This window comes from Tenrec ecaudatus, chromosome 14, assembly GCF_050624435.1.
Source record: "Tenrec ecaudatus isolate mTenEca1 chromosome 14, mTenEca1.hap1, whole genome shotgun sequence".
Classification (NCBI taxonomy): domain Eukaryota; kingdom Metazoa; phylum Chordata; class Mammalia; order Afrosoricida; family Tenrecidae; genus Tenrec; species Tenrec ecaudatus.
In genome coordinates this window covers 126,244,002-126,271,168 of record NC_134543.1, presented here as the reverse complement: position 1 = coordinate 126,271,168, position 27,167 = coordinate 126,244,002, and the positions used below count along the sequence as shown (strand labels likewise).

Genomic DNA, 27,167 nt, shown 5'->3' with positions numbered 1-27,167 from the left:
CAAAACTTCCTGGCACCAACGTGCAGTCTTAGCTGAATTTATTGCATCTTTCAGCCCAATTATAACCTGAAGGGTAGCCAACCAACCAGTCCCTATACCTTTGAGAGAGAAAGTGGGCTCCATTTGCTTCTCTGCTGGAGAGCATCATGGACAATTAAACTTAAATCCAACATGAAACTAAGCAACATTAAATCTTTCACCCACAGACAACTGATTGCAACATGCATCAAGAGTTCTAAACAGAAAGGAAAATGAAGGTCACTCACAGAATTGCTTCTCCACACAGGAACTCATCTCTGTACTCTTGCCGACAATGATTACAAACATGGTGTATGGCAAGCACTTCCTGAAGGCAGATGTGGGGAACAGTACCAGTGGGAAATGGAACAGAAGCAAGAACTCCTAGGTCCGAGGTCTCTTTAAAACAGTATTATCCATCTGCACCCCAGAGAAAATGTCAACTCACAGCCAACACAAGATGAGTCATGCCAGTAACCAGCTACAACTTGACTCTGCTGAGGTAGACCATAGCATTTGCCACCTAAACACAGGGAATCTCTCTGGCAGCTGCCACTGGGAAAAGGAAATGAACGATCGTGCAATTAGTGGAAGAGAGTCACAGCCCAGTTACCCGAGAAGCCCACATGTTGCAGAGGTACAGATGTGCCAGAGGCTGAGACAAAAATACCTACAGAAAGGAAAGCACATGCTACTTCTAGAATCCAGGCACTGAAAGGGCACCACCCAAACACACACATCCAGCCTTCTACTTATTAACAATTACATTATGGAAATAGGTATTCCCAGCTGCAGCTGATGTAATTACCGAGAAATCAATTTACACTGCATCTGCTGGGATCAGCTGAGAGCACAAGGTACGCAGAGCACAGTGCAGAAAATGAAGAGCCATGAACAGCTCATCACCAGGCCAGCCACCTTGCAGGAAATTGTAAGCTGCTGAAGAGTCTGAGCTGACCCTAGACTCATACCCACCCTGTTCTAGGCTTTTAAGTTCCATTTCCTGAGATGTGAACCAAGATAATCTTCCAAGAAGGGACTCAGACTTAACCTCTCCTGGGTCTGAAGGCATCTGTCCTTCCAAATCAAGCAGCTGGCAAGGTATCATTACACTATTTGGCAGCTATTAAATCACCAGGATACTGATTCCCAATTGTTCCGAGATACCTGGCCATGAGCTACACCTTTAATAGCCAAAGCATCTCATCCCAAGCCATCTTTTCATAGCCACAACAGTAAGTCATACTGCTTGATGAAGTACCTCTGGCACCAAAATGGTTTCCTTTTGCTATGTGGTAGCTCTCAAAAGGGCAAAGAAGTCAGTGAAACTCATGTCGCCCTGTGCAGCCTGAGTTTCAGAGACCTGGCATACCACTTAACCCGTAAGAATTGTAAACCTATACTTTATAATAGAGAGGCCAGTTAAGAACGTTAACCCCACAAAGATTGGATGCCAACCTTTGGCATCAAATCCTAGAGTGACAAAAAACAAGCGAGGAGAGTCTCTACTTGGCCTTTAGAAAATTCACTCTATCAAGTAGCTGCCCTCAACAACAGATATCCTCCTCCAAAATGTCTAGCCCTGCTGTTAATGAGTCTGTAGGAAATTCCTTAATTTGGAACAAAACCACATTATCATTGCCAGCTGCTCTGACCTTGTAATTGATCATTACCCACAAACTAATGAGTGTCCCATAGAACGCACGTAGTGGTTAGGCCAGGGCAGTTCTGATTGGCAGTGGGCAGCCAGATCTGACCACTTCTTACCTTTTCAGACTTGACTTTCTTTAGTGGTCGACATTCATTCTCCCCTTCCTCTGGCTCCGGTTTAGCTCCCAGTGGGTTGAGCGCTGCCCCAGGTTCAATAGCTATACTCCCAAGTGGCTCCACCGCTCCTGGATCTACCCCCGCATTTCCATCATACTGAGCACACCGTCCTCCCAAAGGAACTGGCTGGAGGACCCCAGGATCCTTTTCTGAACAAGTCCCCACTGCTTCACTTCTTTCCTTCTTGCTCTTGGATGAGCTGTTCTCCTTCTCCTTTTTGGAGCTGGCTACACTGCGTGATGCCTTAACTGCCTTCTCGGAGCCCTTGGGGGCAATGGCAGCAACCAGGCTCCCTGCATTGGCACCATCTCCTGAGCGTCCCTGCACCTCTTTCTTGCTAGCTGCCCCTTCACTTGGTGTGAACAGGGAAGCCCCTGAGCTGGGTTTGCTAGCATCTTTGCCACTCTTACTCCTTTTGGATTTGGATTTGCCTTCCTTCCCTTGAGGGCCTGGCACTGGAGTCACAAACTTGATGTTGTCTGGAAGTGTGGCCACAGCATTGGGAGCCGGTATCCCCACCTCCTTTGAGGCTGACATTTCCAGTTTCTGTTGGTCCTTTTCCAGATCGGCGTCCAGATCAATGATGAGATTCCCTACTCCAATGTCCCATTCATCCCCACTGTCGTATGTCTCAACCGGGTTTGCATCCACTCCTTTCCCTCCGGAGGCTCCACTGCTCAAGGACATCTTAGAGTCAATGGCCCACCTCAAGATTCCAGGCTCTTCCTTGCCCCCAGCTTTTCCTAGATTCAGCTTCAGCTATGTTCTCAGACCTGCCACAATGGTCAGTACATGCCCAGTGGATAACATCACTGCTGGAAAAAGAGAAAGAAAAAGTAAAAAGCTGTTAAAGGAAACAATACAGGCAACAGACAGCCTAAAATAAACTCTCACAGCCCAAGCCCTTTCCATAAGGCTATCACGTAATAGACAAGACAAACGGCTCAACTGTCTTTTTAACCAAGTCACATTCCAGCCAGGGAAAAGCTAATTCCCACTCCATCTCCCCAGGGAAGAGCACAGTATTTCCAATTGTCCAGTGATTTTTGTGGTGAATCTTAACTAGAAGTCCTCTAGAGTTAGTTTCCCATCCTGGAAAGACTTATTTCTACTATCACTGCCAGCTGGCAGTTCTCTCACAATCAATACAGGTCCCACCATCACACCACAAAGTCACGCTCCAGCCCAGTGGACTCTAACCCCATGTCTCTTTGCTGCTTTTTGAGTTTTCGGATGCTCGGATAAGTCCAATCTAAGGCTTCAAAGGCCCTCTACTAACACAGCCTGTCCCAACTACAAGCAGTATAGATTCCTTTTCATTTTACTATTAAGAGAGAGGGAAAAAAATGAATAACTAATCAGAGTAAATGAGAAAAGACAAAAACAAACCATAACTGGGGGGGGGGGGGCTCCATAATGGGGGCAAAGAATGCAACTAGCGAACACTAGCAAGTTCAGAAAAGTTCATTTGACTTTACTAACTCCAGGCTTCAAACATTTAGATAGCGGAATGCAGTGAGGTCTTATCTGTTTCCCACTAAAACACCTATGAAGACACAGGGCAAGAGAATAACATATATGCTTACCAAAAACTGGACCCTATCAAAAAACATAATGCCAGGATGCAAGATAACGCTCAACTTCCTGGACTTCAGACTGATGGTCTAACACCAGATGATAGAGAGACTGATACAGAGACTGGCTTTTAAGATTCAAAAAGAAAATTAAAGGAAAGGTCTAAAATGGGTAAAAAGGAAATTTATACCTCCCCATTATCTAATTTATGAAACTTGGGGAGTGTTCCATTTGCAAAACCTGGCAGCCAATATATCCCATTTATGTGTTTTATTATGAAAAATGGTATTCTTGTTCACTTCTCTGGCATTTTTCTTTATACATCCAGACAAAAACTCTCACACACTGACAGAACAGAGAACAAACCAGTAGCAGCACAACATACCCTACCAGTGGATAATGCTACAGACAGGACCGATGTGAAGACTGTTATACTTTCAGTTGCCTGTTAGCAACTAGAATTTCTGAGAAAGAGGTGTGCATATTAACCTCCCATTTAACTGTCAATAAGATGATTCATTACTCAGGTAGAACTTAATGCCAACTGCAACTGACCTCTGTTTGTTAGCAAACATCAAGCCTACATAAATCTTACTTCATAAAAGGGTGTCGAAGAAAAGGGTGTGGAGAGGGAAATGATGCATGATGTATTTTTTTTTAAGTGAATCACAAGGTAATGGAAACACAAGTCCTCTGAAAGAGAATCCAGAATCCTGAAGAAATGTTTAATAAATGGTTTAGAATTCTCAAGCACACGAAATAGTAGTGTGGCACATTTTTGTCCATTCATAAATTTTTCTTATTGTGTATTATGTACTTTATTATTGTATAACAAAGTAGCAACAACAACAACAGTTGCCACTGTGCTCCACACCTTTCTTCTGGTGCACCTCTGGCTGGGTCTGAACTGCCAACCTCTGGAACTTTTTGCTCCACCCAGGGACTCCATAGGCAGTAAACTGGGTGTTGGGAATATAGCAGTGAAGAAGATAACAAATGTGGCTTATGTTTTCATAGATCTTATATAGCGTGGTAGAACATGGTACATAAACTTGTATTATGAGGGGCAGCGAACATTTCAAAGAAAGGGAATGCTAATTGAATCTGCACTATAGAGGATGCTTAGAGCATGGTTCCTCCCAACATCATGATTTATCACCTCACCTCTGTGAGTCTGCAGTTGGGGCTACGCCTAGAGCCTATCTCACCCTGATCTAAGGCCGCTCCACTACTCCAAAGCTGTTCCATCATCAGTGTGCACTTTAAACATGAAAATACCTCCATGCATTTGTCCTCATAAAAACAATAGAACTCCCCTTAGATTCAGAAGACTTTCCTTTAGCACATCATGGAACAGATTACTTGGGAAGAGTCTACAGAAGAGAACATGTAAAAAATGTTAGTGCTCACTGACTGAGAGATTCTGGCAGCTCTCAATCACTGTGGTAGCTGACCTTTACTATGAGGCAGGGTACACAAAGTATGCCAAGAAAGGAGAACATAGAGGTATGGGACTGAAATGAAAATATATGAACTAAGATGAAAAGACAAAACAGACGGCATCAAACAAAAACAAAGACGATGCAAGGACAATAAAAACACAGTATTAATTAAAATTTATCTGAAAATCAGAAAAGCACAAGAACTGATAAGTAGTCGGGCAATGTAAGACATGACAACATAATAATAATTTATAAATTATCAAGGGTTCGTGAGGGAGAGGGGTGGGGAGGGAGGGAAAAAATGAGGAGCTGATACCAAGGACTCAAGTAGAAAGAAAATGTTTTGAGAATGATAATGGCAACCAATGTGCAAATGCGCTTGACACAATGGATGGATGGATTGTGATAAGAGTTGTAGGAACCTCCAATAAAATGATTTTAAAAGAACGGATGAATAGCTAAAGTATTATTTAAGAAGGGGGAGAAAAGTTAGCATTACACTTCCCAATCTCAGAACTTACTATGCAGCCAAGGATAATCAAAACAGCCTGGTACTGATTCAACAACAAAGACGGGTGAAACGGAAACCAAAAGTAAATTCACACAGAGAAGAACAGTCAATCTTGTCAAAAGATCAGAGTCCATTCAATGAGGAAGAGATAGTTTCTTTAACAAATGGTGCTGGCAAAGCCAGATAGCCATTTCCAAAAAAAGAAAAGAAACTCATCCACTCTTCATACCACACACAAAATCTCACAGTGACTCAAAGACATAAATGTCACGCTTAAAACTATGAAGTTCCTGAGATATCAAGATGACAAAGCAAGAGATCCCAATTTTAAAATGTGCACACAGAAAATGAACTAGGTAAATGGGCCCTCCTACGCATTAAATTCTTCTACTTATCAAAAAACTTTTACCAAAGGGTAAAAATCTGTGAATTTACTGACTGGGGAAAATTCAGCAAAATGACGACACAGTCAACAAGTATTTAATTTCTAAAATTTAGAGAAAACTTCAACATCTCAACAACAAACAGACGAACAATTCAATATTTTATAAAAGGGGGTGCAAAAAGAACAAATTTTTTCTCCAAAGATGATATTTAAGTGGCTAACAAACATGAGGATATTCTCAAGATTATTAACCATTAAAACTTAAAACAAATTCACTATTATAGAGTTGATGCCAACTCATAGTGACCCTAGAGGGCAGGGTAGAATTGCCTCTGTGTGCTTCTAAGACTAACTCTGTATGGAAGCAGAAAGCCCTGTCTTTCTCCTGTGTGCTGACTGGTGATTTTGAACTTGTAACCTTGCAGCTAGTTGCTCAATGTGGAACCATTATTGCACCAGAGCTATGCAACTCAAAACTACAATGAGATTCAATCTTACCCTGCAAAAATGACACAGATAAAAAAAACACCTAGAAAACAAACAATCATATTATTGTGTGCTCACCTCCCAGATAGGATCACTGAAGAAAAATGGGTGCATAAGCAAGTGTGGTGAAGAAATCTGATGGTGCCTAACTAGCAAAAGATATAGCATCTGGGGCCTTAAGTGCTTGAAGGTAAACAAGCGCCCGGAAGCAACAAAGCCCACATGGGGGAAGTACACCAGCCTATGTGATCACGAGGTGTCGAAGGGATGAGGTGTCAGGCATCAAAGAACAAAACATCATATCATTGTGAATGAGGGGTAGTGCAGAGTGGGGACCCAAAGCCCATCTGTAGGCAATTGCACACCTCCTTACAGAAGGGTCACAGGGAGGAGACAAGCCAGTAAGGGTACAGTGTAATAACGATGAAACATACAACTTTCCTCTAGTCCCTAAATAAATGCTTCCCTCCCCACCATCATGATCCCAATTCTACCTTAAAAATCTGGCTAGACCAGAAGATGTACACTGGTACAGATAGGAACTGGAAACACAGGGAATCAAGGACGGATGATCCCTCCAGGACCAGTGCTGAGAGTGGCGATAGCGGGAGGGTGGAGAGAAGGTAGGGTAGAGAGGGGGAACCGATTATAAGGATCTACATACAGCCTCTTCCCTATGGGAAGGACAGCAGAGAGGTGGGTAAGGGGAGACATCAGACAGTATAAGATATGACAAAATAATAATTTATAAATTATCAAGGGTTCATGAGGAAGTGGGGAGCAGGGAGGGTGGGGGAAATGAGGAAATGATGCCAGGGACTTATGTGGAGAGTGAATGTTTGGAGAATGATGAGGGTAACGAATGTACAAATGTGCTTTATACAATTGAAAATGTGCTTTATACAATTGATGTATGTATGTTATGTGATGTGATAAGAGTTGTACGAGCCCCCAATAAAATGATTTTTAAAAATTAGTGAAGTTGTGGGAGATTATCACTCTTATACACTGGTGGTGGGATTGTAAAATGGAACCACCACTATAGAGAACGGTATGGTGCTTCCTCAAAAAGCTTGAAATAGATATGTGACCTAGCAATCTCATTCCTATCAATAAAGCCTATAGAAATAAGAGCAGTGACACAACTAGACACAAGTATCATAAGTACACTCATGTTTACTGCAGCATCATTCACAATAGCAACGTTATAAGTAGGTTTAGTGTGCAACCTGGCCAATGAACACATGGACAGTTTAATCGAAGGGTGGAGAGATAAATGGCTCAGCAAGCCTCGCCTTTCTTGTCTCTTGCTCTTTGATGATCGGACCAGTGTGCTGCTACCTTAGCTGGTTCTCTGCCTCAACTTGCAAGCTACACTACCTGTGGGATACCCAACCTGTGGACTGTATTGCTGTAGTTTGAGGTTCCTTCAAGACCTGCTTTGACACGTTACTGAAGTATACATCGCTTGAGCTGGGACTGTCGGGCCCTGTCATCTGACTGACTGCTGGTGACCTGCTTTGCTGTTTGCTGCCTGTGGCCAGATTACTTGAATTGCCCTACAGAGGACTCAGCTGTCTGCTTCCTTGACTTGGACCCCACGGCCCTCATGACTTGAAGGACTGCCAGTATATTAGCTGTCTCACAGAAGTGAGTTGCACCGAGCCTTTGTACTGCTCTATAATTAGCTGTTTACTTCTTAGGATCTATCTATCTATATCTATCTATCTATCAGCATAAATGTCCTGGTCTTGTTTCCCGAGAGGAAAAATTTGGAAAGAACCTATGTGTTCAACAAAGGATGCATGGCTAAACAAAGCATGGGATACTACAATTGATGCTACACATACAATGGAATACTACACAATGGTAAAGAATGACAACGGGTCCAAGAAACATAACATAGATCAATCTGGGTGAATTTCACTTATTATGTTGAGTCATATAAAGGATGAAAATTATATAATGTCATTTTTATAAAGTCAAGAATAGGTTTACGCAAACAAAGCATTATTTGATGGTTACTAGAGATAGGAGGTGGCGTAAATTCCTCGTGAGTGTTAACTTTGGTGAAGTAAAGATAAACTACAATATAGGGGAAGTCAGCACAACATGCATCAGGTAAATGAAGACACTGTGAAGTACACAAGAATAAAGGACAACATGGACAACTCTTCTTGATATAATTGAACTACTGAGTTGAGATATGTAGATTAAGTGAAAATAAAACTGTTACATAAATAAATAAAGGACAATAGTAACTGTTCTAATGTACACAGTTCTGCAACAACAAAATTAACCACCAAAAATTCCAGTGGTTACATAGGTAGATATGCCTGCTACACAGACGTGGACGAGTGTAAGGGGGTACATGCAAGTTCAGATATAGGTATATATATTTGTGGACATTGGTATGTATTCACATATATAATACTGCACATCAGAGACACAATTATAAAAACATCTTAGACATGTACAATCACCTTATGGGACTAAGTTACTAGGCTTGAAGGATAAGGACCTCTAGGTCAATTGGCATAACAGCACATAAAGATTATGTTCTGTATCCTAGTTTGGTGAGTGGCACCTGGGATCTTAATACAGTGCGAGTTGCCTCCCAATGCGTTACAAGTAGCTTCCATTCGCCTGGAGCAAAAGAGGAAGCAGGGTACCCATTAGGAATTAAGAGGAGGATATGAAATGTGTGACTAATTACCTCCATGAACAACTGCTTCCTTTGCCATGAGAGCAGAACTAGATGGTGCCAAGCTACCCTAACTGAACTTTTTGATCAACGATTCCATAGAAGAATTCTGGCCAAAAGGGGGAGGAAAGGAGAATAGAATTTAAATTTCTCATATGCTTGATTTCCTGGAGCTATGAAGACTGGTTGAATCTCTGAAACTGTTGCTAAAATAATCTTTAAGCCTTAAACAAAAAACACCCTCTAAAGTCTTCTTAAAACCAACCAACAGTTTAGCTTAACTAGAAGTAAAGATCTTTCATAAGCATTACGTTTTTCAAAAAACTATCTATGAAAATGAAGGCAACATATGTACAAATGTGCTTGACACAATGGATGGATGTATGGATTGTGGTAAGAGCTTTAAGAGCCACCAATAAAATTATTTAAAAAATAAACTACCTATGAGAGGACTTTAAAGGTTTGGGGAAAAACTTTTTGAAGCCCCTTATGTGGGATCAAATTGACAACAGCAACTTGGAAGTTTTGACAGGAACATTTTGAGGTCGTAAATGGGAGGCATAACAGAAAAGGTCAGTTTGGGAAGAATAACGGAAAAGGTGTGTGAATAATGTAAACAGCATAACTAAAAAGTACATGTAGAAACATTGAATGAGTGCATGCTTTCTGTGTTTATTCTCAACAAGCAACAACAAAAATGTGAGTAGTCATCTAAAATGGCAGTGAGTTTTGGAGTTTTTATAGAGAACTAATCTTCAACAAAGGGTCAAAAAAACCATTTATCGGCCTCGGTAACAAATGATACCAAGTGGATGTCTATCTCACACTATACACAAAAGCTAACTCAAATGGATTGACAACCTAAACATAAAGCTTTAAACCACAGGCTGGTATAATAAAAGTTCTGGCCAGGTTGTGGGGTAAGTGTTGGAATGCTAACTCTAAGGTTGGCGGTTCAAACCGACCAGCCACTTCATGGGAGAAAATGAGGCCATCTGCTCCTATATAGATTCAGCACCTCAACAACAAGTGACCAAAATCGATGGAGAAAAGGGCGTAGGATGCCTAGTGGGGCTGAATCAAGGGCAATGTAGCAGCAAGGAATTACTAAATCCAAATGAAGGCCGAACATGATAGTGGGACAAGAGGAAAGTAAAAAGGAAATAGAGGAAAGAACCAGGAGGCAAAGGACATGTATAGAGTTCTAAATACAGGCATGTACATATATATGTGTATGTATGTGTGTGTGTACATATATAAAACGAGAGGAGAATAGAACTATGTACTCATATCTGTATGTTAAGAATTCCCAAGTACTCCCTCAACACAAGAATACTTTGTTCTAATAACCTGTCATTCTGTGATGCTCACCTTCCAGACACGATTGCAGAAGACAAAAAATAAATGTGGTGAAGAACGTTGGAGGTGCCTTGTTATCAAAAGATATAGTGTCTGGGGTCTTAAATATAAACAAGCAGCCATCTAGCTGAGAAGCAACAAAGCTCACATGGAGGAAGCACACCAGCCTGTGATCACGAGGTGTCCATGGGATTAGGTGTCAGGCATCTAAGACCCAGAACAAAATCATGCCCAATGTGAAAGGGGGTGGGGTGGGCACGGCATGGAGTGGAGACCCAATGCCCATCTGTAGACAGCTGGACATCCCCCTACAGAGGGGTCATAGGGAAGAAATGAGCCAGTCAGGATGCAGTATAACACTAATGAAACACACAACTTTGCACTAATTCTTTGGTGCGTCTATCATGACCTCAATTCTACCTTACAAATTGGATTAGACCAAAACATGCACCCTACTACAAATATAAGCCTGCAACACAGGGAATCCAGGATAGATAAACACCCCAGGGCCAACAATGAGAGTAGAGATACCAGGAGGATTAAGGGAGGGTGGGGGGAGACAGAGGGAACCGATCACAAGGATCAACCTAGCACCCCCCTCTCAGGGGGACGAACAATGGAAAAGTGGGTGAGGGACGACAGAGAACGATGTAAGATATGAAAACAATAATCTAAAACTTATCAAGGATGCATGGGGGAAGGTGGGCGGGGAGGGATGGGGAAGGAACGGGGAGCTGATATCAGGGGCTCAAGTGAGAATGCTTTGAAAATGATGATGGCGACATATGAGCAATTGTGCTTGACATACAGGATGAATGTATGAATTGTGATGAGATGTAAGAGCCCCCAATAACAGTATTAAATAAAAATTTTTAAAAAGATTCACCACCTCAGAAACCCTACAGAGGGTTGTTATGAGTCAGAATTGACCTGATGGCAGTGGATTTGGATTTTGTTAGTGTATTTTTTGGTGGTGAACTCACTGCCATTGAGTCAATTCTGACTTACAGCAATCTTTTGGACAGGGTAGAAATGTTCCTGTGGGTTTCTGAAACTAAGTCTAAGAACAAAATTTGGGCTGATCTCAGCCTGATTTGCAATATTAAATGTTAAGAGATAATAAAAGAATCCTCAGAATTTTGTAGAGAAAGGTTGTTAAGTCAAGAATCTTACAGTGAGACAAACTGTCATGTGGAAAAGCAATAACATTGTTTTCACTTATGTAAGGGCTCATATATCACTATCTTATTAAAAATTACCTGAATCACTGAAATTAGTTTAAGAAAGACTAAATCTTGAACAACAAGTACAACAAAAAATGAGCTGAAGTTGAAAGAAAATGTTTTGATAATGATGATGGCAACAGATGTACAAGTGTGCTCCATACAATTGATGATTGTTATAAGAGCTAAGAGCCCCAAGTAAAATGATGTATTAGAAAAAAACAAAAAACCTAACGGCTTCGGGTTGATTCTGAAACAGAGCAACCCTATGGGAGAAAGCAGAACTATCCCTTGTGGTTCCCAAGGCTGTAATCTTACAGGTAGAGGCCGCCTCATCGTTCTCCTGTCACAAAGCTAGCACTTCCTTAACCTGTTTGCCCCAATTCAATAAGCCACAGAACAGTTTTGCTAGCATTTAACATTATTGTTTCTTCTAAAAAGCATGGAAAATTGCCATTATAGTTTTAGAAAGTCGTGTTTCTTCTCAAGAGGGAGCTGAAGGGGGAAAGAACATTTGGGGGTCTGTACTCATTTGCAGCTTCCACATCTTAAGTAGGATTTTTCATGAAGTGAATTTATGTCCAGGGGTGTCTGGTATAAAATGTGAACTCAAAAAATATTAAATAAATAAAGACGTGACAGCCATTTTATAAGAGGAAGATTATAGAGTGTGGGATTCTTCAGGGTGGGAAGGAGACGACTGAAGGGAGACCGGCTGCTTAGCTGCAAAGAGACAATGACTGCAACATCCCACTCACACTGCCATTGAGCCGATTCCAACTCAGGCCGCAATACAGACAAGAGGAACTTATTCCATGAGGCTGAGAGTCAGAAAAGGTGCGCTGGTGGTACAGTGGGCTAGATATTTGGCTGCTAGCTGCAAAAGTTGGCCATTCAAACCCACTAGCCACTCCACGGGAGGAAAATAAGGCTGTCTGATCCCACAAAGAGTCTCTGAAACCCCAGAGAGTCAGAATCAACTTGACGGCACTGTTTCACAGTAGAAATAAATTCAGTGACAAGTTACAGAAAGACAGGAGTTTAATGCAAATAATCTGAGATTTCCAATAATTATCCAAAGGAAACTCTATCTTCTTTATCTCTGAAAGTATCTGAGCTGAAAAAGCATAATCATCTGTCAAGCAAATTACATAAAGGATTATGTTATGTGTGATAGGGTTGGTCTGGACATGCCCACAATTCTACAATCTACAATTTTATAATCTCCAAGACCCAGAGGGATTCTGTGGGACAAAGCAATTGCCCCATAGGGTTTCCAAAGTTGAAATCTTTACGGAAGTAGACTACCACATCTTTCCCCACAGAACAGCTGGTGGGTTCTCCGCAGTGTACTTTAACCTCTGCACCAGCAGGGCTCCCAGCTCTCCTGGAGAATGACTCAGAATTTCTGAGTCGCCACCAAGAAAACATATCCTGAGGACAGGCAGATTTTCAGCAGGGCTGATGTTCTTTTGGAAAACTTCTGCCCTATTTTTCAGAATGAGTTTTTATTATTTCAAATGGTTTTCAAAAAGTACTACTTTTCTACCAGGTGATTTTTCAGAAATCCAGCTTTCCAAACCCAGCGGGCTTCACAGTAACTTTGGTAGTACACTGTCAAATTGTCAAAGATTCTTTAATCAGTCTGGCTGCAGCAGCCAAACCACTTCCCTTCTGCTCCCTACAGCATGCCTGGCTTTATACAGCTGATAACCCACTCACGGACAGGTCACTGCAGAGATGTTTAACCCCAGGACGTAGGGCAACTCACATGCTCACTGGAACTGAAAAGCACATGGCATGGCAAGTGCAGAATGAGGAGAATCGTTCCTTTATAGAGACTACAGACAATGTCAGCCTGCAAGAGCTTCTGTAAGCATTTCCTTCTCTTTCTACCTAGCTGTACTCCACTTCCCAATCGAAAAAGAGCTCTGATGGTGCTGTGGGTTAGATAGTGAGCTAACTGAAAGGTCAGTTGTTCAAATCCATCAGCAACCCCAAAGGAGAATGATGAGATTGTTCTAGTACAGATTTGCAGCCTTGGAAACTTTAAAGAGGGTTGCTATGAGTCAGAATTGACTCAACGGAGAGTTTGGTTTTCTGGTTTTCCCTATCTAAGCTCATGATGCATGCAACTCCATGGCATTAACTTGTCCACCATGCATCAGAAACTCTTCCCTGTATGGATATGGGATATGGCTAAGGACTGAGATCACTCACTCACTCGCGCACTGCCCTTGAGTCAATCTCAACTCACAGTGACCCTACAGGATAGAGTAAAACAGCCCCTGTGTGTTTCTGAGACTGTAAATCTTTACAGGAGCAGAAAGCCTAGTCTTTGTCCTGTGTAGCAACTGGTAGTTTCAAATTACTGACCTTGCAATTAGCAGCCCAAAGTGTAACCCACTATGCCACCAGGGCTCCTAAGGAACTGAGACAGGTCACGACAGTCACTTTCCACATCTTGTATTCACCCACAGTGTTCACCTTGCAAAGTAAGAGAATTCAAATGCGAGTTTCCTTTCTAAAGGAACCCAAATTCATGTTTCAGACCCCAAAACCACTGGTACGGGTGTAAATAAATCACGTCTCAGGCCAATAATTGTTTTCCTATAGCGCACATGCCCATGGATGGCACTGGTCCCCTATGTCAAGAATGAACTAGAGTCTTTTCAAAAAGTGTAAAATGAGAAAAACTTTTCATTGGCAATCTCTACTTCTGCCCAAGGGCATACAGAGGACTGATACTGCTTAGGTACAAACATAGTCAGAAACACAGTACTTCTCTCTGCACCTACATAGAACCCTGTACCCTGTAGCCATTCCAGAACAGTTCAAAGAGAACGTCTTTAATTGGTAACTACCCCAGTGGACCATCCAAGCAGCAGATTGTTCGGTGCTGTTCTACTGTAAACTTATCTGTCCTCCCTCTTCTTACGGGTTTTCGATCAATCTTCTTATAGGCTGAGTATATGACAGTTGTGTATGTGCATATAAATAATCCACTTGGATTAAGTCAGGCCACACAATTAAAATGTAAAAACAATTGGGCTAGGTATTTCCCTCCAAAGGCTTCATACCCCAGAAGAGAAAAGAAAAACAAAAAAAGGTAACACAGTTAGTAAAATGAGCACTGAACTTAGAATCAGGAGATGTGATTTCCATATTCAAATTTCCACTGACCCTAGCCACATTGCTAGCCAAGACACTTCATTAAATATTAATATTGTCATGATAAAATGGGAGGGTAATGATCCATCATGATTCTAAGTAGATTGGGATACAAATCTGATAACTAGAAAAAATATTAAATATATAAGATACAAATAATGCATAATACCTCTATGTATTGTGCACCTTTTAAAAAACTATCTATTAGTGGACATCAAAGTCAATTAGCTTAACAGTTCACAAAGACAATGTTCTACATCCTAATTTGGAGCAGTCATCCAAGATACAACTATTGGTCTCTCCCATGACAAAGAAGAGTAATGAAAATCAAAAGATATATGGAAACAACTAATCTAAATGAACTAACGGACCATGCAAACATCAATCTCCACATTTCTGAGAACAGCAGAACTCAATGGTGCCCCGCTACCATCAATAACTTCTCTGAAAAGAATCCCATTAGAAGATCCTGACTAGAGTGGGGGGAATTTGACCTGAATTTAAAATCATGAGAGAGACCAGACTTGCTGCCAAATAAAAACTAAGCAATCCCCAAGACAATGGCCTTTCTCCTTCACTGGATCTGGGACGGAACTCACCTCCTAATATCAGCTATTTAAGATAGAAAGCATTAACATTTACCTAAAGACAAAGTTCAGAAGATTAAAAAGGAGGAAAACAAAAAAACTAGATTGTTAAAAGTTTTAAGATATTAATTAAAAATATCTTCGACTTAAAAAAATACGAACAATTATTTCAAAAAAGGAGAGCTAAGAAGAGAATGAAAATCACAAGGAAAACATCACTCACACTCATTACGAACATTTTAAATGGCCCCAATGAAGCATCTTTTTAGAACAGTCAGTGGATACCTCCAGTGAAACATGGCCACACAGGACAGGGTTTTGTGGCAGTTACATAATCTCCTGTCAACTTGCAAAGGGGTGGAGTCTAGTCTGTCAATCAGATTGCAGCATGATGACCTCATTTGGGAGGAGCGAATGAAGATAAATAGCTCACTGAGGGCTAGACAGACTCCCAGCTGTGTCTTCCTGCTGACCGGACATGGAGCTAAGCTAGAACCCAGGAGCTGAAGGAGCCACATGGAGACCCATGCCAGCGTTGAGCTGTTTCCACTGCCACTGGATCCACAAGACTTTCCACCCACTGGCCTGTGATCTTCCTGCATTCAGCACCATTGCCTGTGCTGCATGAGTCTGAAGAGGAATTTATAGATTGGTATTGAATATATGGGCTAATATCGAACTTATGGTCTTGATCTGGACTAGACTGGGATGTTTTCTCAATATACAGCTGCTCTTTGATATAAAGCATTTTCTTATACACACACACACAAAGGAGGAAAACAGGAATAGGAAACACAGGGAAAAGGCAGAGTAAAAAAAAAGAAAAGAAAAGGCAGAGTAAGTGATGGTATATTGAGGGGATTGCAACGGTGAGTTGAAACAAAATGTGTATGAATTGTTAAGTGTAAAATTGATGAACTACCTGTAAACACTCACCTAATTCATAATAAAGGGTTTAATAACCAATTTTAAAAAACCACTTATAAAAGACAAAATGTCAATAATTACTTTTTAAAAATTACTTTAAAACAAAGATGAACATGAAGGGAATAGGGGAAACCCAATTAATGGAAATGGAACAAGAGCAGAAACAATGAAAACACTGACACATCGTGAAGAATGTAATCAGTGCCACTGATGAAATTGTGTAGAAATTGTTGGTTGAGAATGTAAACTACTGAGTAAACCTTCACTGAAAACAGACAAAAATTGTTTAAAATATACACACGCACATACATACACACACACACACACACACACACACACACACACACCCCAAAACCACTGGCATCAAGCCAATTTCAGTTCATAGTGACCCTACAGGACAGAGTAGAATTTAGAATTACTCATTTCCAAGGGTTCCAAGACTGTAAATCTTTACAGGAGCAGACAGCCTCATTTTTCCCCCCCACAAGAAGTGTCTGGTGAATCTGAACCACCAACTTTGTGATTAAAGAGCAGCCCAATACTTAACCCACTGTTCCACCAGGGCCCCCTTTTTACATATATAAAAAAAATGATCCAAATAGTCTCACAAGATTCTGGTGTCTTGACTTAAAAGGAATAATTCATAATTATACTTTTAAAATTAAAAAGTAACATAGCTGTTATTAGGTGCCATCAAGTCAAGTCGGCTCTAACCCATAGCAACCCGATGCACAAAAGAAGGAAACCCTGCCCAGTCCTGTGCCACCCTCATAAATCCTTTCTATGCAGAGCCCAGTGATGCAGCCACTGTGATGCCATCACTTATCTGTCAGTTTGTCATAATGTGGTGGCTTGTGTGTTGCTCAAAGTGATGTCACTGTTTTTTTAAATGCCAGCAAGGTCACACAAAGTGAACAGGTTTCAACAGAGCTTCCAAACTAAGAACTATGAAGAAGGGTTTGGCTCCCCACTTGAGAGGAAAAAGCAATTGAAAACCTTATGCATAGCTTCAAAGTATTCCAAATACTGAAAGCCTAAATGATACTTTTTATAGGGCAGTTGTTTATTTTTAATGATTTAATTTTTTAAAATTAAGTTGTAATGGAAAACTAATTCTTTTCCACAGACCCAGTTGAGGTCTATAAATGGAGGGAAAAAAAGGTAATCTTCTCTTCTTCCATAAACTCAGTCATCCAGATTTCCACTGTAAGCTATTCCTGTCTTCTTCATAGGAAGGGTGGTGGTATAGGGGGTTAAGTGTTGAGCTGCTAACCACAAAGTCAAGAGTTCACACCCACCAACCATACTGAAACTGTCTGCTCCAGTAAAGATTTACAGTCTTAAAAATCCTAATGAGCAATTTGGTGGAGTTACGAACTTTATGACAGTGGATTTGGATTTCCAGATGTGGCTCACAAAACCCTACATTGTAGTCAGTGACTGACAAGACTGACTTCAAAAATTCCCTAGGACTAACATTTCAATCCTAAAACTCAATAGTTTTAACATCTGAACTACCTCTAGTACAAAAGTTACATCTCACATGATGCTGACCCTACTGATCACTCACTCATTCACTGCTATGGAATCAATTCTGACTCAAAGTAACTATAGAACACAGAACTGCCCTTGTGGGTTTCAGAGATTGTAACTCTACAGCAGCAGTTCTCAATCTGTGAGTCCCGACCCCTTTGGGGGTCAAAAGACCCTGTTTCACAGGGGTTGTCTAAGACCATTGGAAAAATACATATTTCTGATGGTCTTAGGAACTGCAACATCAGTCTCCAGGCAAGTCCACCCACATGTAGATACTCCCACATATAAGTACCCGGCGTCATGACATCATCAGGCCAATCCCATCACATACACCCTGTACAAATATAGATGGATGTGACAAGGTTGGCGCCATAATGTACGTATGCAGATCAGTCACACATATGTACAGAGCAGCTACTGTGTTGAAAGCAGCTGCTGTGTTGAAAGCAGCTACTCTGTTAAAAGCAGCTACTGTGTTGAAAGCAGCAGTATTGGAGGTAAAAGGACATTTCATGAATTAGAATTACTGGGTAAATGTAATATCAACTACAGAAAAAAGACAGCATAAGAAGAATTCAAAATAGCTGTACCGTGGGAACGTAATCTGAGTGCTGATAGGTGATGAATACTGTCCCCTTGTGATAGTAACAGGTATGTAAAAACAACAACACAGAGAATAGTAAATCATAGGAAATTTTAATGAACTGTACTGAATGAACTATGCCATGTATCATCCTTTGTATTATTAAAGCTATTGTTATATATTATTTTCATTAGAAAACTATCCCATGACAATGGATTGTGTAGGGAAGAACATTAAGAAAACATAGTGAGGATATTTTACATTATGGTTTTACCTCAATAATTACAGCAGGAATTGATAACCCACAATGTGTTATTTGTTCTGAAGTTCTATCAGCTGAATCTATGAAGCCAAACAAACTAAAACACCATTTTGATAGCAAGCATCGGGCTTTACCAGCAAGGACACCAACTATTTTAGAAGCTAAGCTGATGAACTCAAGAAAGCCAAACTCGACACTGGTACCACAAACAAAACGTAGCAGCAGTTGAAGCTCCGTATTTGGTGGCACTCAGAATCACCAGAGCTATGAAACCTCACACCATTGCTGAGGATTTACTGTTGCTAACAGCCAAGACATTGTTCGAGTTATGATAGGAGACGAATTGGTTATGAAATTGAGTGCAATTTGCTTATATAAAGACACTGTCCACAGAAGAACAGATGACATGTTTGCTGATATTCTTGATCAGATAATCCAAGAAATCAGATCTGCTCCACTTCCAATATTTAGCACGCAGCTTGATGAATCTAAAGACGTTGCAAACTAGTCAATTACTGATTTACGTGAAGAATATTAATGATGGTGACCTTAAAGATGAGTGTCTTTTTTGCAAACCTCTTGAAACAACAACTACTGCACGTGATATATGACACCATTGGTTCATTTCTGAAAGAGCATAAGATCTCTTGGGGGAAAGTTTGTGGTGTCTCACAGATGGCGCTCCAATTATGTTAGGATGTCGATTTGGATTTCAATGTTTGGTTACAGAATCACCAAAAGTCATCGGAATTCACTGTATGATTCATCGGCAAATATTAACAACGAAGATGTTGCCACAAGAATTACAAAAAGGAATGAAAAGTAACATAAGTTCTGTCAGTTTTGTAAAGGCAGGCACTTTACAGACAGCCGACTGTTTTTGCAACTGTGCAACAAGTTGGATGTGCCAAACAATGCTCTGCTATTTCACACTGACGTGAGATGGTTGATGAAATTTTTTTTAAGATAGGAAAAGTTTTAAAACGTGTTTTTGAACATTTAAAATGTGATGAACTCTAATCGTTTTTAAATCAGAAAGCAAGACCACAGTTCAAAGACCTTTTCAGCAATAAAAAGGAACTGCAACCCAAAACCCATTTGTCGGCCACTGGAGATCCCCTTGCAGAGGGGTCTAGGAGAGGAGAGGAGAGGAGTCAGTCAAGGTGCGATGTAGCACCGATAAAAAATACAACTCTCGTCTACTTCCTAAATGCTTCCTTCTCCCCACCCCCTCCACTATCATGATCCGAAATCTACCTTGCAAGTCTGGCTAGACCAGAGGATGTACACTGGTACAGATAGGAACTGGAAAAACAGGGAATCCAGGGCGATGATCCCTTCAGGACCAGTGGTGTGAGTGGAAATACTGGGAGGGTAGAGGGTGACTGGGTTGGAAAGAGGGAACCAATTTCAAGGATCTACATGTGACCTCCTCCCTGGGGGACAGACCACAGAAAAGTGGTTGAAGGGAGACGTTGGACAGGGCAAGATATGAAAAAACAATAATTTATAAATTATCAAGGACTCATGAGGGAGGGGGGAGCAGGGAGGGAGGGGAAAAAATGAGGATCTGATGCCAAGGGCTTAAGTGGAGAGCAAATGTTTTGAGAATGATGAGGGCAATGAATATACAGATGTGCTTTACACAATTGATGGATGTATGGATTGTGATGAGTTGTATGAGCCCCTGATAAAACGATTAAAAAAAATTTTTTTTAATGTTTAGAAAATAATGATGGTGGGGGAAGGGGGAGCGGGGAGGGAGGGGGAAGGGAAAAAAGGAAAACAAGTGGAAGGAGTATTTTGAGAATGACGAGGGCAACGAAGGTATAAGGGTGCTTTACTCAATTGATGTATGTATGGATTGTGATAAGAGTTATATGAGCCCCCAAAAAAGATTTATTAAATTAAAATAAATAAATAGATGAAAGGGGGGGAAAAAAGAAAGAAAATAATGATGGCAACATATGTAAAAATATGCGTGATACAATTGATAGATGGATTGTTATAAGAGCTGCACGAGCCCCAATAAACTGATCTTTTAAAAAAATGAACTGCATAAAATAACTTACTTGGTTGACAAAGCAACATGTCTCGATTTGTCTGAAAAGATCTGATCATTCCAAATGAAACTTCAGCTTTGGCACAAAAAAAAAACTAATTGTATAAAAATAAAATTTGGGGGAACTGATTACAAGGAGCCACATGTGACCTCTTCCCTGGGAGAGGGGCAGCAGAGAAGGGGGGAAGGGAGACCCCGAATAGGGCAAGATATGACAAAATAACGAGGTGTAAATTACCAAGGGCATATGAGGGAGGGGGGAAAAGGGAGGGAGGGGGGGAAAAAAAAGAGGACCTGATGCAAGGGGCTTAAGTGAAGAGCAAATGCCTTGAGAATGATTGGGACAGGGAATGTATGGGTGTGCTTTATACAATTGATGTATGTATATGTATGGATTGTGGTAAGAGTTGTTGGAGTCCCTAATAAAATGTAAAAGAAGAAAAAAAAATAAAAAAAATAAAATAAATAGATATAAAAAATAAATAAATAAAAAATAAAATAAAATTTATCTTATCTGCTTTCTTTGAAGGACATGACATTGAACCAGGCAAAAGAATTAAGACGATAATTTCTGTAAAAGAACACTCGCTCATGTTTGCAGACGAAATTTCTTCGTACTTTCCAAATCTGACACCCCATTTGTACTTGTCAAAAGCCCATTCACATTCAAAGTTGAAGATGTTCCTGAGACAGCACAAGAGGGGTTCATTGAACTTACTAGCAGCGGTGCAGCAAGAACGGATTTCTCTACAATGCCAGCTACAAATTCTGGATCAAGTGTTTGCAGTCATATCCTGTTCTGTCTGAGACTGGGTGGAATCTTCTTCCATTTCCAACAATATATCATTATGCAACAGGGTTTTCCAGCTTGTTGGTTATCAAGTCTACAAAAAGAAGTAGACTTGTTGTGGAAGATGATCTTCGTTGTGCTCTTGCAAAGACTTCCCCAAGAATTTCTCATCTGGTGAGAGAGAGGCTAACTCAACCTTCGCACTGACGTTGGCTTTTTACGCATACTGTTGCAAAATGCACCAACGTAGTTTACTATAATATTAAGACTTACCCGTGTTATAAGACAAAATTTCATTTATTTGTAATTAGAAATAAATGTTTCACAATATACAATTACATACTGTCTTGTGATTAATCACTATACTTTAATAAAGTTCAATTTATAACAAGGAAAATATATCCTGATTCATAACAGCAAAATTATAGTTATGAAGTAGCAATGAAAATAATTTTATGGTTGGGGGCACCATAACATGAACTGTATCAAAGGGTCGTGGCATTAGGAAGGTTTAGAGCCACTGCCTTACAGAAATAGAAAGCTGTATCTTTCTCCCACTGAGACTGGTGGTTTTGAACTGCTAACCTTGAGTTAGCAACCCAACATATAACCAGTATGACACCAGAGCTGACCTCACTGATAGGTCTTCAAATCTCAATTGTGCAGAGTTCTCAGGGTTAGCTGCCCCAGGAATTGTCACTAAACCAATGAGATACTACAAAGTTGCAGCTGATAGAATCCTATTACATTATCATTACTGAGTTCCAGATGCTGCCCTGAAATCACTTTCTACTTAGCCAGCCTCCAGCGAGGCTAGTACAGCATGTAAACTCTCCTCAGTGACTCTGAGCTTACCCAGCCAGAAGAGCAGGCATCTCCATCTCCACCTGCCACACTTCATAGGCACTCACTAATCAACTGAATTTCCAACATGGGCTCTAACGAGAAACAAATAACTTCCCTTTGGACTTCTCCCTTAATTTATTACATTAATTACTGTAACAAAGTAACTGTGTCATCTCAAGTATGAGAGCTCTCAGCCTATGTCTCCAATAGGGATTGGAAGGAGAACAGACTAACAGCACCAATTTGAGATGACCTATCCAATTCAACTGGGCCCACCAAAGGACAAAGGCGTGAAAATGCAGCATCTCTCTCAGTCTCCAAGTGTTCCTACGCTGCCACTCATGAGTAGTTTTATGGTCTTCATGGGCTGCTATTGTCAGATAGATTATGAGGCTTGACCTGTTTCTTTTCACATAAGCAGATGACACTTCCACCAAGACACAACTACTGCCACGGGGCTTAGGGTTAGAATCTTGGTGTTTTTCAATACTTCTCAGTGCCAGCATACATCCCAAAGTACGGTAAATAGCACACTGACATGTACACAAGTGAATCTTGGCCCTATAGGGATTCATTTGGAGGCATAAGTCCACAGAGGGAATGTTTAATAACCAAGAGCTGTAGGTAAGTAGACCAAGGAGTTAAAAGACTATCTCACATAAATAAAGAAAATGTCACTGTCACCTCCTTATCATTAGAGGGCTTACAACCCCTTATAATTTAGTTATCTTTAGAGGTAAACTTTCTGTCCTAAAGAGAGTTGATGTCAAATTCCCAAGAAAAAGGGGGGGAAGGGGGAGTAAAGGGTTGCTGATACCAAGGAGTTCAAGAGGAAGAGAATGTTTTGAAACTGACCGTAGCAGCATTTGTACTATACTGCTTGGGGTGATTAAACTATGGAATGATATCTGAATTAGCTCCCAATACAATGGTTTGTGTGTTGGGGTGGAGGGGGGATTACCAGGAAAAGCCACTGAAACTACAACTACTGGTTTATACCCATTCAGCACAAAGAAGAATAAAGAAAATCAAAGACGCATGTCCCTGAGATCAGAACAAGTAGATGGTACCCAGCTACAACTGTCAACTACTCTGAAAGGGATCAAATAAAGCTTTGGATACATACTGTGGAAGGAAAATGTGGAGAAAAAATCAAAACAATTTCCAAAAAATCTGGCTTATTGATTTCATAAAGACTTGCGGAACCAGTGACTTTGGAGAGAGTCCACCTGATACAGCATGGAACTGGTTTCTCTTGTCTGCCACCTCGATAGAGGACCGTCTCCTGCCAGGGCCAGGCACGCAGGTGGCCTTTCCATGCCCTGACTCCGGCCTGGGGACCCTCCAGGCTGGGGAGTACAGACTGTAACCATCTGTCTGCGTGAAGAATGGTCAAATAGAACCAGCTGGCCGAGTTTCACCGGCCCAGCAGTCACCTTGGAGTGTTGTGGTGTCTGAGACTCAAGGGCGAGCAGGTGTGGTCTGAACGGAGAAGACCTGAAGCTAGGGTTCTGGATCCGCCAGACGGAAAAATGAGGAGCCAGGTCCCCAGAACTTGCAGGGCCCTGCTACCACCTGCTTAACTTCTCTGCTACCTGCCAGCCCCAACTGGGACTCTCCACAGAGTGGAGGTTTACAGCTCGAGCTTTGAAGGCCAGCTAGGGCTGGAGTCTCTGCTTTGCTCGGATGAGTTTAACGTAATGGTTGGAAGTCAGACTGTCTGGGTTTGAGCTCTGCCATTGGCTCACTGTGTGACCTTGGAAAAGTCTCCTGACTTCTCTGTGCTTCAGCCTCCTTGTGGATAAAATGGGGTTAACGAGAATGCCTGTGCATCGAGTTTTATAGGGTTGCTGTGGGGGTAAAAAGGGATTGGCATGTGTTCATCTGTGTGATAAAGACTAGGTACCTAGCACTGCTCCTGGTAGTGTAGTGGTTATGCATTCAGTTGCTAACCTCCAAGTCAGCAGTTCGAAGCCATCAGCCACTCATGAGAGAAAGACGAGACTTTCCATTCCCATAAAGAGTTAGTCTCAGAAACTCACAGGGCCAGTTCTATCTTCTCGTATAGGGTTGTTAGGCGTTATCGACTCCATGGCAGGGAGTTTGGTTGCGGAGTTGGAACATTGCTCTCTCGTCTATGAAGCATGTCCTGCCCCCTATTGTGGTCTGGGTCTGTGGCCCAGGTCTCATCTCCCAGCTCTGAACTCTTGCACAGAGACCAAACTGACAGCTTACTGCTGACCTCCATTCCTCCATCCATCTCCACAGATCTTGAATTCCCCAAGAACAGAGTATCTCTTCTGAGTCCCCCACAGAACAGAATGGGTACCAGGACAAATGATCTTGAGTTTGAGATCCCCGGGCCTGACCCGAGGAGCCCTGGTAACAGAGGAAATGCTTGGCTGCTGACTGAAAAATAAGCCGTTTGAACCCACCAGCTGCTCCGTGGGAGATCGATGTGGCAGCCTGCTTCCTGTAAAAGTTTGCGGCTTTGAAAACCCAATGGGGCAGTTCTCTTCTGTCTGATGGGGTCATGGTGGGTCAGAATTGACTTGATGGCAGTGGGTTTGGCTAGTTTGGTTTTAACATAAGGTGTCTATACCCAACCACCCTCCAATCCTGGCAACAGTCCTCATGCCCTGGCCTCTCTGAGCTGCTCCTGGTCCCCCTTCCTCAACCCAGGCCTTTGCAAACCCTGGGAACACTGCTGGAGGGCCGTGACGAGAGCAACATAAGACTAACTTGCAAGACACGCAACCGCCTTACAAGATGGAGAACTGCCTCGCAGACGAGGAATGGTGAACACAGGAGGCTCCATTTTGACAGAAAATAAAAGCCTCACAGAGCCCAACAAAAATGCTGAATCACCACAGTGAAGTGAACAAGTAGACTAGAGGCCGCCCCAGAAAGTCTGGGGAACCCCAATAAAACTCTGGCTGACTTCAAATGGCCAGCTGAACTGCCTACATAAACCCAGGTAGAGGCTGGAAATTCAGAGCTGGGAGCCAAGGAGACATCACTCCTGTTCTCTCCAACGCTACCCGGGGTGAGTCCACCGATGAAGGCAATGCTTATCGGGACTATGATGCTGAATTGTTACCCCTATAATTAATAACGAGGTAATTTTAGAATTGTTAGATGGTTTGATGTGTGTTTGAAGGGAATAAACCAAGCATTCAAAAAATGTCAAAAAGAAAAAAAAAAGACTGGCGGAACCACCAAGATTATGATCTATAGACAACCTTCAAACTTAGAAATGAACTCACCCCACTGGCTCATGCAGGAGCAGTGAATTATTTAATGTGACTCATCTAACGTCTCTAATCACCAACAAATGACCTTTCCCTGCATGGATCTGGGAGGAAGATGGGGGAAGAAACTGATAGGATTCACCTGTGCATAATTACAAACAGGATTCTATGGAGTGGTAGCCTGCTTTGTATAAAATGTGCTGTCTGAGAAGCAGGAAGAGGGATCTCATGAAAAGCAAGAGCCAGGTTCCATGATGCTCACCTTCCTGACAGGATCGCTGAAGACAAAGTGGGGACATAAGCAATTGTGAAAGAAAGCTGACGGTGTCCGGCTATCAAGGGATACAGCGATTTAGCATGTGGGGTCTTAAAGGCTTGAAGGTAAACAAGCGGCCATCTAGCTGAGAAGCAACAAAGTCCACATGGAAGAAGCACACCAGCCTGTGTGATCACAAGGTGTCGATGGAATCAGGTATCAAAAAATCAAATTGTGAATGAGGGGGAGTGTGGAGTGGAAACCCAAAGCCCATCTGTAGGCAACCGGACATCATCCCCTTACAGAAAGGTCGCAGGGAGGAGACGAACCAATCAGGGGCTAGTGTAACAATGATGAAACAAACAGTTTTCTTCTAGGTCTTTAATGCTCCCCCCACCCCAATCATGATCCTAATTCTACTTTATAAATCCGGCTAGATCAGAGGATGTACACTGGTACAGACAGGAACTGGAAACACAGGGAATCCAGGGCAGATAAACCCCTCAGGACCAGTGGTGAGAGAGGCGATATTGGGAGGGTGGAGGGAAGGTGGGGTAGAAAGGGGGAACGGATCGGATCACAAAAATCTCCATATAACCCCCTTCCTGGGGGACGGACAGCAAAAAAGTGGGTGAAAGGAGATGTCAAACCGTGTAAGACATGACAAAGTAATAATTTATAAATTATCAAGGGGTCATGAGGGATGGGGGCTGGAGAGGGAGGGGAAAAATGAGGCGCTGATACCAAGGGCTCAAGTAGAAAGAAAACGTTTTGAGAATGATGATGGCAACAAATGAACAAATGTGCTTGACACAATGGATGCATGTATGGATTGTGATGATTTGTATGAGTCCCCAATAAAATGATTTTTATAAATAAATAAGCAAATGCGAGGAGTGGCACACATTCTCTGGACCTGAGATCTGTGCTGTGATCCTCCTGGGTCCTGATGACCGAGGAGCAGCAGCAGAACTAGGAGCCAGTGCATGGAAGAGAGGAATAGACTTCCCAACCCAAGGAAGCAAATGAAGAGTACTTTTATGCAGGAAGCTGGCTTGCAGAGTAGGGTGCCTCTAGACACTAACTTGGGGAAGTTGGGCTTTTTGACCCACAGAAGTGGAGCATAAAGTCTTTGGGCTAAGGCTTATTGGAGTGGGATGTCTCTGAGCACTTAAATTAGGGAGCTGAGAGTTTGCTGACCCAAGGAGCTATTAGCTGAATGGCTTTTGGTTGAGGCTTACAGCAGAGTGGCATGCCCCTTTGGACATTTATTAGCAAACCTGAAACTTTGTAACATGTCCTGGGATAAACAACTGTCCTGAGCATTTCTCACTGACATTACAACATAACATCCTTAAAAAAAAAA

At 41.7% G+C, this 27,167-nt stretch overlaps 1 protein-coding gene across 3 annotated transcripts in view; it reads right to left on the bottom strand.

The window, feature by feature from the left end:
• ZNF609 (zinc finger protein 609) overlaps positions 1-27,167 on the bottom strand; it is a 230,856-nt gene that overhangs the window by 185,229 nt on the left and 18,460 nt on the right. For 2 of the 3 annotated variants that reach the window (XM_075532089.1, XM_075532092.1), the window contains exon 2: positions 1,786-2,660. In XM_075532089.1, the coding sequence (XP_075388204.1) occupies positions 1,786-2,532 (747 nt within the window). In that variant the 5' untranslated portion in view covers positions 2,533-2,660. The remainder of the gene's footprint in view (positions 1-1,785; positions 2,661-27,167) is intronic. The other variant, XM_075532090.1, reaches the window with a different exon arrangement.